The sequence below is a fragment of the Curcuma longa genome, chromosome 2, assembly GCF_044706935.1.
Source record: "Curcuma longa cultivar G26 ecotype Majalengka, Jawa Barat chromosome 2, ITB_CL_G26_1.1, whole genome shotgun sequence".
NCBI lineage: Eukaryota > Viridiplantae > Streptophyta > Magnoliopsida > Zingiberales > Zingiberaceae > Curcuma > Curcuma longa.
Genome location: NC_133862.1, coordinates 9,147,908 through 9,159,726, shown reverse-complemented (window position 1 = coordinate 9,159,726; position 11,819 = coordinate 9,147,908). Strand labels below are relative to the sequence as shown.

Sequence of the window (11,819 nt, the reverse complement as noted above, 5' to 3'; positions counted from 1 at the left end):
AAGAAGAAGAATATGACAATGCAAGTAATTCTCTTAGCCAAATTGAATGATTTGTCGGACATGTTACAAGCAACAGTCGACTTGGAGTGATGGCAGAAGAACAATAGAAGATCCTAATTGTTTGATCTGCTTGTTGGAATCGTTTCTTCTTAGGCGTGCTTTGATTTGGTTGATTTAGTCCATTTTAATTATGTGAAATTAATGTGTGTTTGTTGAGAGAAACTTTCTATTTGTTCTGCATCATTAATTTATGACTTGTGAACCTATTGCGACTTTACTAAGACTTTATACTTTTGTAAGATTATTTTACTATTTATTTAACTCATAAATAATAGATTAAAATTAGACCAAAATATGAAGATGATTACGTTTACTCCAAATGACTCTTACATACCTCATTTTCAGATTATGTAAAGGGAGGTAAATTATGGAGTCAATTTATAGTCGAAGTAAATCACGAGATCAAGAGTCAGCTTATAGCTGACCGCCAAGTGGCTAAGAGCTACAAGGGATTTTTTTTCCGAAGGCATATACTCGTTGGGAATTAATCTCTTGCCCCAATGTAACATTAAGTCTATCACCCTCTCCCCAACTAGACACCTCATGGAAATTACTAGATAAAGTGCTTCTATCACCGTTCAATGTTGATAGATTCTTACCTTAGAGTAGAATCTTATGTGAAAGATTAGAATCTTACCTTAGAGTAGAAAAAGCTCTCAACTCTGTATTTTATCTTTATTTTAATTTCATAAATTTATTATCTAATAGTTTTTTTTAACATGTAAGTTGCCACAAATTTAACATTTAATGTGATTATTATCTTGCTAATTTAATTTTTAATTTTAAATGTATCAAAAGCATTATATTCATTTAAATTATTTATACGTGATTAAAAATGAGTTTCTTTATTAACTCAACTTGTTTACAACTTTAGTTCCTTAATTAATTATGCATAATTGCTCATCTCATTATGCATAAATCAAGTTATCATTTTTTAAAACCTTAGATAGTAGTAAATGTTATTAATTTTAAATCCAAAATAAACATATGATTTGAAATGCAGATTATCCGAATTGATTATTAATAAGATATATGTTTTTAAATATATATAAAATTATTACAATATTATCTGTAAATAATCTTCTTACATTTATCAATTTAGATTATATCTTTAAGCTAATGGATAAGCATCAAGTTTTAGTTATTAAGATATATTTTTTATCACTAATTATTAGCGCTATAAAATCATAATTCACATGGTTATATATCATCTTATCATCTCTTTTATAATTTAGCAGTACTAGTGATTAGATAAATAAAATGATAAGTTTTTTTTTAAAATATAGAGAGCATTTTAAAGATAAAAAAAAACTTTCAGGGGTAATAAAATGAATTTGTTTTAAAATTTTATAGCACATAGAAAAGGAACAAATTTAGAGGGGTGAAATTTAACTTTGGGATGGGCAAAGTTGTAATTATAAGTTCTTGCAGTATTAATCCTAAAAAAAGTTTAACGCCCTTCCTCTTTTCTTCTGATGGAATTCAAACTCCAGCGCTATATAAAAAGTTTAACGCCCTTCCTCTTTCTCGTTTCAGTTGCTCATGAAGCTTAGCCGCTTTCTTCCGGCTCATTTATAGGAGTATTCAATTAAAATTAAATTGAATCGAATTGAATTAATTGAAAATTGAATAAATTAAATTTTTTCGAACCAATCGAACCGACTGAATTTTTCAATAAAAATCGAACAAACCGAATCGATATTTTATCGGTTAATTCAGTTTTCGATCGAATTAATTGAATAAATTGAATTTTTTAAATATTATAAAAATTTTACTAATTAATAAATTAGAGATTTCTCAATTTATTTATTTAAAAATTTATAAATTATTTTTCTAATTTAATTAATTCGGTTTATTCGATTTAACCGAATAAGAAATTTTAAATTGAAACCGAACCGAATTAATCAATTTTTTAAGAAAAAATAACTGAAATTCTGAAATAACCGAACTGAATTTTTTAATTCGGTCGGTTTATTCGGTTTAATCGAATTTTTGCTCACCCCTACTCACTTATCTCACGGCATGAGCGAGTGCTGGATCGATGAAGTAGACAGGCGCGTCATTACAAAAATAATAACATTTAGCGATAGAAATTTCGATCACTATTCAATCATTAAATCCATTTCAATCGAATTGGTGTTCGGTTGTTAAAATTAACGACCAAAATGGCGTTCAATCGCTAATTGTAGTGATCGAAATATCAGTCCGTTGGAATTAATCCCTCATTCCATTATAGCAACTCTGTCATCCTTTAAACTCCACAGGGATAAAAATAAATAAAAGCATGTTACTAGATAAAGTATTTCTTTCACCGTTCAATGTTTAATAGAGATTTGAGTTTAGGCGAAAGATTAGAATCATACCTTAGAGTAGAAAAAGTTCTAACTCTGAATTTTATATTTATTTTAATTTCATAAATTTATTATCTAATAGCTTTTTTAATATGTAAGCTGCCACAAATTTAACATTTAATGTAATTATTATCTTGATAATTTAATTTTTATATTTAAATGTATAAAAACATTATATTTATTTAAATTATTTATAATTGATTAAGAATGAGTCATCGTTATAAGTTTTCTTTATTAACTCAACTTGTTTATAACTCTAGTTCCTTAATTAGTTATGCATAGTTGCTCATCTCATTAAAGAAAAACTTTCACCAATACATATACTTTCATGCTTCTTCTATGGAAGTAGTTTACAAAGAGAAAAATTGCAAAAGTGAAAATAAAAAAAAAGATATTGTCAATTTTCAAAGTTAAATCAAGTTATCATTTTTTAAAACCTTAGATAGTAGTAAATGCTATTAATTTTAAATCTAAGATAATTATATGATTTGAAATGAAGATTATCTGAATTGATTATTAATAAGATGTTTTTAAATATATATAAAATTATTACAATATTATCTGTAAATAACCTTCTTACATTTATCAATTTAGATTATATCTTTAAGCTAATGGATAAGCACCAAGTTTTAGTTATTATGATATATTTTTTATCACTAATTATTAATGCCATAAAATCATAATTCACATGGTTATCCTCTTATCATCTCTTTTATAGTTTATCAGTACTAGTGATTAGATAAATAAAATGATAAGTTTTTTTTTTTTGAAATATGAGAACATTTTAAAGATTAAAAAAAAACTTTCAGGGTTAAAATAAAATGAATTTGTTTTAAAATTTAGAGCACATAGAAAAGTAACACATTTGGAGAGGTGAAATTTAACTTTAGGATGGGTAAAATTGTAATTATAGGTTCAGCGTTAATCTTAAAAACCCAGCGCTGTATAAAAGTTTAACGCCCTTCCTCTTTTCTCGTTCCAGTTGCTTAGCCGCTTTCTTCCTTTCTCGCTTATCTCAGGGCGTGAGCAAGTGCCGGAGATGAGGTAGACGGGCGCGCTGTCTTTGTTCATCGCCGGCGTTCGAATATCTGTATTCGGTAATCTTCCTATTTCCCTCTTGTTTTTTTCTAAATCTTCTATTTATTTGAGCAAGAATATGTAGAAATTTGATGAGGAAAACCTTGTCGGTGTAAGCTTTGATCGTCAATTTTGTCAAGAAACAAAGTTTCTGTTTATTATTTTTTTAATTGGTTGTTTTCCTTTTATTCTTGTCTTGTATCATCATCAAACGTTTCTGATAAAATATCTGTTTGATAATATCATAATTTACAGGTATTGCCAATGGATCAATCTCGAGAAGCCATGCCTGGGGCTTATGATGATCGGCAATCATCCTCAATCTTCGACAATCCCAACACTTTCTCCGATGAGCTCGATTCGATACTCATGTCCAACTGGGTCGATGACGCAACGGAAAGCATGATGATCGAATGGCCATTTGATGATCAAAAGATTGTTCCGGATAGCTCGCAGATAGGAGATGAGTTTGTGACAGGAACGCAATGTTTCTCTGCAGGTTGTGATCCCTTTTTACAAGCAAGTCAAGATGGGATGGCATCAGGAACCAAAGGGGTTGATTTTCCCCACAATGACATAGCTCCATTATCAGATATGTTCACTTCTTGTCTTGAACTCGATCAAAGCTTCATCGATCTCGAGCTTTTCAAACTATCTCCAATTTGGATACCTAACTATACGGTATATGATATCGTAACCATCAAAGTCCTGCACTTATATGTAAACAAATTAAGGTTGAAACTCATTACTGTTTCTTCTTCAGGTTCCAATTTCTCCTGGAAGCATGTATCAGCTTCCGGCAACGAGTGCTCCGTTTCCAAGTCGCTTGTTAAATGATAAGATGTATGAAAACGATATTCTTCAAATATTTTCCTGTGAGCCTCCCCAGGATCTTCCAGTTCCTGCCCAAAAGGTAATCCATACTCACTACAGCTTTCTTCAGTACAGATCTATCTAGTTATTTTGAGAATGTTTTTATATAGTTTTTGAATGTTCAGCAAACAGACTCATTGATGATCGAAGAAGCCTGCAAGGATACCTTGCAGAGCCAAAGACCTGCCCAATCCATCGAAACTGATAATAATGGCGTAGCAGGGCTTGGCCATCCGTCGGCCATCATCAGTGATCAGCAGCAGGGCGCTGCTGATATCGTTCAACCTACGAGAGGAACTCCTGTTGTCAAATGGTTCTTCACTTAAGGATGGATACAATTGGAGGAAGTATGGGCAAAAAAATGTGAAAGACAGTAATTTTCCGAGAAGCTATTACAAATGCACCTATCCTCGCTGCCAAATGACGAAAAAGGAAGAACGCAGTCTTCAAGGAAACCTCACTGAAATAATCTACAAAGGGGTTCACAATCACCCCGAACCAAATCCCTCTGCTAGAGCTTCTTCATACCCCGAGAATGATGCTCATCATGTTGTCCAGGGAGATGAAACTGACTCTAAAAGACAGTTAACTTCTATCTTTGTTTCTCTTCTTAGTTCATTGAGCAAGAGAAAGTTTGTCTTCTCCTTCTCCTTCTTTCTTATTTCATGTTTGTTCATTCATGTCTTTGGTTGCAGAAAGATGGAATTCAATGCTACTGAAATAATGCGCTCATCCTCAAGATCCGCTCGTCAAGTTAAATATTTGGTTCTAGCGTACGCCGACTTTGACATTATCAACGACGGGTATCGTTGGCGCAAGTATGGCTCAAAGATTGTGAAAGGAAACACAAATCCAAGGTACGTACAGTATCGGTTCCATTCATCGGGAACTCCAACATGAAGTATGAGAAGTTGATGTATGGGTGCAGGAGTTACTACAGGTGCACCGATTCAGGATGCAAAGCAAGGAAGCTCGTAGAGAGGTCGCCGGATGATTTCAAGAAGCTGATGACGACGTATGAAGGCACCCATAACCATGGAGTTCCAGGACCCAAAAACAGCACCAGCAGCAGCAAATGTACTGCGAACTCTGCCATCGGTTCATCTGTGAGGGCATCTGTACTTCCTCAAGCGAATGGCAGCCTCGTGCCGAGATTTGGGTGCCCCAATATCGTTTCCTTACCAAGGTCCCTCCCCAACCTACCTGCTGCTGTGAATGCATTGGGCGGCACGGTTGCTGCGGCACCATTACCCACGAGGATGCGGATGCCGATTCTTCCTCAGCTTAGCTCTTACTCGGGCTGCCGTCGCCCTCTTCAGCCAGGTATGATGACGATGATGATGCCCAAATTAGAGTCCATAATTCAACCCCCTCTGTCAAAGACGCAGCTGGCTTTGCAACCCAACGGCGATGGCACGGCGATATCTCGTCTCGTGAATTGATTATGGCCTGCAGGTTCCCTCTACGACGTCAGATGTGAATACCCATTAAAATATTCTCTCTGTTTTTTTTTTTTTTACTGCAAGATTCGCGTGAGTGATGATTTTCTTCAAGAAAAATGCTGCTGTTTAAGTTAAATGCTGGGACGTGAGAGGGGAGGGAAGGCACGAAGATGGAACTTTTGATTGGTTTATCCTTTAGGGTTTTGGGCGGGCAAGAGGAGGAAGGAAAATGCTACTCTTTTGGAACAGAGCAGTGTAACAAAGCCATTAAAGCAGAGCACCAACTGCTACTCTTTTGGACGCTTCTTCTTCTTCTCTGCTTCTCTTCTATTCTTTTCGTCATGTGACTTCCAATTGCATCCTTGGTCCAAAGGAAGCTCGAGGAAGAAGAAAGAGCAGTAACAGTGTGAAAAAGTAGCTGTAGTAGTAGAAGAAGAAGAAGAAGTACGTGTTACGTGGGGAAGCCTACCAAGATCTTCTTCTACCTCGTTGGCTTGCTGGTCCTTGTCGGCCTCGTCAGCCATGGCTGGGCCCACGAGGATGCGGAAGGCCGTCTGTTTTTTTTAATTGATCATAATTTTCTGTTTTATCAAAATTAAAATTTAAAAATTATTTTTTATTTTGTCTAAAAATATTTGATAACCATTCATGCTTTAAATTTTGAGAAAAAAATTTAGAATAATGAGGCATTTTTGTTAATTATATAAGAGAGAGGATATGATAATTTGATAATCATAATAAAATTTGCCTATTTGTCACATTATTAATATTATAATGTCCACATTGAGACAGCGACAGCTTCTAGATTGGATTCCAATTTTCAACTAGATCACCAAATATCAATAAAATGTAACATGCAAAATTTATGATAAAAAAAAATATATACTTTTTTCTCTTTTTCTTTTCATATGATAATGGAGCTGCCATTATTATTAGCGCGTTGGTTCTGGGTCCCACTGACTGTCCTATTCCCTTCTAGAAGACCCGCTGTCCACTTAACACCATCACCGTCGGATCATATTTCCAAGTTTTTTTTAAAAAAAATAAAAATAAAAAAATACTGAAAACGGAGAATCTATTTCTTCGCCTATAAATAAACGCTCGTCAAATTCTTCTCTGTTTCAATTCATCCCTCTGCAATTCTTCGCCCATGTCGACGACTGTACTGGTCGCTTTCGCCGGAATGTCTTCCCTGCCGGTGAAGCCCGTCGTTTCCCTCCGGAGACGGGCGACGGTGGCGGCGGCTTCTTCCGTCGAGCGCGGCAGAGAGGCGCCGAGGAGCCTGTACCAGGTGCTGCGGGTGACGGAGACGGCGACGGCGCGGGAAATCAAGGCGGCGTACCGGTCCATGGCCAAGCGGTCACACCCAGACGCGTCGCCGCAGGTGGGCGGCGGGGCGGCGGACTTCATCGAGATCCGCCGCGCGTACGAGACGCTGTCGAACCCAGCGGCTCGGGCGCAGTACGACCGGTCCGCTGCCGAGCGGCGGCGAGAGCCGCGGGCCGGCGGAATCCCCCAATCGGGCCGGTTCCGGTTCAGGAGATGGGAGACGGATCAGTGCTGGTAGAAATGAATTAGGCCGCATGCATAAATAATGTATTAATTTAGACTGCCAGCATTTGTCCTTTGATTAATTAGATATTAAAAAGTTAACTGATATATATTAAATTTCTATAATTAAAAAGCAGATATGCAACCATACAATTAAAAGAACAATGCACTTGTTAGTAGGAAATACGCAACCGTACAATGAAACATGTAAACGTATCTGTGGTATACTTATTCATGTACAGAAGAATTATACAGTATGTACCAGTATGCAACACACCTTTCACTTGGGCTAAACAGAGTAATAAAAAGGAGCATCAGGTCAGAAAAGATCAGCTGCAACAACCAGTAGCTTGAGAAGATGAGCCATCCCTTCCACCTGATTGCCCAGGAATTCCTCCGTATCCAACTTTAATCCCATACGACTGTAAAGATGGGAACAAGGCAACAATCACGAACAAGAATTCAAATTATGGCACAGTCTAAGAAGTTTCAGAAAGACAACTTGCAACCCCAAATCCATGAAATAGATGTTATTGCTGATGTAACTAGTTGCGTCAATAAAAACAAATGTTGCAATATTAGCACCCTGTGTATTTGTATCTCCATTAAACTCTATTACATTAAGCTCTAGACAAAGTTGATTGATTAGTCATGCTAAAATCAATCAAATTATTGTTGTTCTATTATATTCGCTAGTGTTTTTTCGCCTCCCACTGTTTACACCTCTGTCTTCCGCTACGCCTACTCCATAAAAATCAAGATGATGAGCGGAAAGTAAAGAACAACACGTACGTATAGAAATACATACATCCATTGCGTTGTTGGCATATCTGATGTTTCTAGGATAATGGCAACACCATGGCAAACAATTCCAGTTCCTTTGCCAATAGTGGCAGATTAATCTAGTAAACCTCAATAAGAGTAGCTCAAGGCCCCTACTTCACGATAACAAGTAGTTCTCCATGTTCCTATTGTCAATTAAAAGAAGCAATTGTTTTACCGCACCCATTTTATATCAATTAACAATTGAACCTGCCATACAAACTCTAGTTTACACTGGAGTTCCTTGGTATAGTTCCTTTGATACCTTGATTCAACATTGTGATTGAACCACAACATGTTTACTAGATAAGGTTATCTTGCACAAGAAAGAAGTTGCCAGTTGAGGTAAATCTTGCATCCTTAAATTTAGAACAACTTGTTTAACAATATCTATGACAGATCCCGACAAGTAGAAATAAAAGAAAAAGATGAGAACAAACAGCTGTTCTAGAAATTGACCTTGTTCAAGCAAATAAGATATTTATAAAAAATCTCAAGTCTAGAAAGGTCAAAAAAGCAAATAATAAATTTCTTTTTCTATAGGCAAGTACAAGGATGGGTATAAAAGAGAAACCAAAAGAAGAAACAAAACAGCAGGGCTCAATAACCTCAGAATAGCCCCTTCATCAATATTTTGATTTGTATCTGACAAGATAATGCTATGATCTTACCTCATTTGACACATCGAAGACACCATCCTGAATTTTCTTATATATACTTGCTGCAGTTTTAATAAAGGCCTGTATATGTAAAACAAACCAAACTTGAAACCTCAACACTAACAAGGAAAACATAATACAAAAAGAAAATTCTTTAGATTCAGTTCACCTCCTCAACATTTTGTGCTGTTTTAGCAGAAGCCTCCATAAAGATTAATCCATGCTCTTTTGCAAACTGTTCTCCCTCTTCAGTGCTCACAGCTCTTCTGTGAGCCAAGTCACATTTGTTACCAATCAGCATAATTGTCATATTAGCATTGGCATGTTGCCTGGCATCTTCCAGCCAGCTAGCAAGATGATTGAACGTCTCCCTCCTGATGACAAGTTAAAGAACCAACACAATAAGGCATTTGTAGCCCTCAAATTAAAGACCTCTATGAACATATACCTGGTTATGTCATATACCAGCAGTGCACCTGCAGCACCTCTGTAATAAGATCTTGTAATTGATCGAAAAGATTCCTGACCCGCCTGCAAAATTTTCAGAGTATAATTCAGATGAATCAGTTAGTCAATGAGACAAATTCCATATAAACTGATTAAATGAAAAATTCTATATCAGCTTTCTCATATTCAATGCCTTACTCTCCTTGCAAGCAAAAGTTATCTGATAAAAGTGTCTGCTTCCATTTAAATAGATATAGATATGTCAAACTATAGAATTAAGTACTAAACAGTTGTGCTAACTGAAACTGGAACTTCACATGCCATCATTTCAAATCTGGTTGACACAGATGTATTACTCATCTGAATAACCACCAAAACAAGAATACTGGTTCATGCAAAAATCTGCAAATTGAAGTCATTGCAAAAATGTGAATTTATTAGCATTGAACGAACACGATGATCAAGAAACAAAAAATAATATTTTTTATCAACATTTGGTCGTGTTTGATAATTTTATATTATTTTTACAATATTGACACTAGTATCATGTTACAACTACTCCAAATAGATAGGGTATGGCATATACTTGTTGATGTGATACTAAATGATAGCCCAAAGCCTAAGATGCAAATCCAAGCTTAGTATTCCTCTCCAAACCTGCATTTCATCACTTTCATTTCATTCAAAGAAGTATCATATTAAACCCAAAATTTTAAGTTTCTTCAAATAGTCAGGATCCAATCCATAATCCTGTAGCTTATAAATGCAATAATCATATTAACCATCATCCTTCTCTTCATGGTCCACCTAAAAGACACAACGTCTTAATGAGACAAAATCAATGAGGCATATACAAATGACCAAGAAGGGAAATTTGCTATCCCACCAAACTCTACTTCATAAATAAAAAAAAAAATCGAATATCATTGTATCCTTTAAGTAGCATTCTCAGACTCAAAAGCATTAATCTCAAACTTCATTGTTAGTACTGGTTCAGTATAGAAAATAAAATTCTAAATTGCACTAACCGTATCCCATATCTGCAATTTTATAGGTTTGTTGTCAATAGTAATCATTCTAGCCCCAAATTCAACACCAATTGTCAAGTCATGAACAGGTTGGAAACGCTTGTCAGTGAACTGCAAAAGAAGACATGATTTCCCCACTCCTGCAAACAACAAAAAAATGCCATTTTTCCTAATCAGCACTATCAAATATAATGTATGCATGTGTGTATTCAAAATAGAAAAAGTTGTGTAGAACGAGAAATATTTGGAAAATCTGAATAAATATTATAATCGCATTCTCGTCCCCTGTCATAAATACCATACTAAATCACAGAACAAACCAAGTACAATCATAGTACTTCCTCTTATAACTCTCTAAACCCATCGAAGCCCACGGTATTTCAGCACGGAAGATCTTACCCAACCAGAACCCTACCTTCATAACAACTTTACCAAGTCCTTCAAAATTACGCCAAGATCAAGAGATCATCCAACGACGAACAACAAAACCGTACAAAAAGGAACTGGTACAGAAGGAAACTCCAAATCACTGAAAGCAAGACGAAGAAACGTACCCGTATCGCCGATGATGATGTACTTGAACAGGTAAGCGTATGACATCCTCCACGAATCCGCCAACGGAAAATCCGAGCTTCTCCTCGATCAAATCCTAAAAGATAAACTCAATCGATTCTTCGGAATCAACGAACAGAGTAGAGAAGATCAACAATGGAAGGAGGGAGGGGAAGAGAGGATGAATTTCAGTATTTGTTAAGAACTTGAAGAGAAGAAAAGGAATCGTGTACGCCCGCACCAGATCGGAGCATATCTGATACGTAAGAACTTCTACCTCTTCGACCACCTTGCTTGCGATTGGCGCGAGTGGAATTCGTTTGTCGGTTGCACTGTGGGACCCATTATTCGTACCCGTCCTCGCTATCATCGGCGTCGACCAGTATCGTACTTTTTTTTTCCCAAAAGGGTAAATAACTAACCTAATTTCCATATTACAATTATATTTATTGAAATCTTCAATAAAAATAAATTCCGTTAACCCAGCAACCCACACGATCTAAATCAAGAAATTATAATTAACCATAATAAAAAAAACACAATCCAAATCAAAAAATTATAATTAACCATAATAAAAAAAATATTACCTTAGTTTCATTAAAATTCAATCCTTATCCACTTGTCTGTTTCATCATAACCAGCTCAATTATACCTTGAAAACAATTATATTTCTCACATATTAACCAATTCAAGATTAATCAAAAACATATTTTCATTCTCTTCTTTTGCAAAAAAATAAAATTCACCATCTAACAACCCCACACGATCGACCGTACTACCATTTGTAAAGAAGTAAATCGAAAAACTATAATTGATCAAAAAGATATTATTCAATTTCACTGAAATTCGAACTCTTATCCTCTTCTATAAATCTGTTTCGTCATAACTAACTCAACTATACTCCAAGAACATATTTTCATTCTCATAATGCCTTTAAGGCCTTTAATTTTTTTAAAA

The 11,819-nt window shown here is 35.4% G+C and overlaps 3 protein-coding genes and 1 pseudogene across 3 annotated transcripts in view; 2 read left to right on the top strand and 2 right to left on the bottom strand.

Moving 5' to 3' along the window:
• The window catches only part of LOC141821548 (phosphatidylinositol:ceramide inositolphosphotransferase-like), a 6,899-nt gene extending 3,417 nt beyond the window's left edge, over positions 1–3,482 (bottom strand). Inside the window, exon 1 of the mRNA XM_074708942.1 lies at positions 3,347–3,482. Coding sequence (XP_074565043.1) covers positions 3,347–3,482 — 136 coding nt within the window. The remainder of the gene's footprint in view (positions 1–3,346) is intronic.
• A 270-nt stretch (positions 3,483–3,752) lies between these two features.
• Positions 3,753–5,803, top strand: LOC141821547 (uncharacterized; annotated as a pseudogene).
• Positions 5,804–6,907: 1,104 nt separating this feature from the next.
• LOC141821069 (uncharacterized) lies at positions 6,908–7,460 on the top strand. The gene has a single exon (XM_074708435.1). The coding sequence runs from the start codon at positions 6,954–6,956 to the stop codon at positions 7,368–7,370; it is 417 nt and encodes a 138-aa protein (XP_074564536.1). The 5' UTR covers positions 6,908–6,953; the 3' UTR covers positions 7,371–7,460.
• Positions 7,461–7,545: 85 nt separating this feature from the next.
• On the bottom strand, positions 7,546–11,067 carry LOC141821068 (ras-related protein RABB1c-like). The gene is made up of 6 exons (XM_074708433.1): positions 10,865–11,067; positions 10,311–10,450; positions 9,284–9,366; positions 9,005–9,209; positions 8,848–8,916; positions 7,546–7,776 (listed from the first exon to the last, which is right to left on the bottom strand). Exons 1-6 carry the CDS (start codon positions 10,908–10,910, stop codon positions 7,684–7,686), a joined length of 636 nt encoding a protein of 211 aa, XP_074564534.1. The 5' UTR covers positions 10,911–11,067; the 3' UTR covers positions 7,546–7,683.
• Positions 11,068–11,819: the final 752 nt, after the last annotated feature.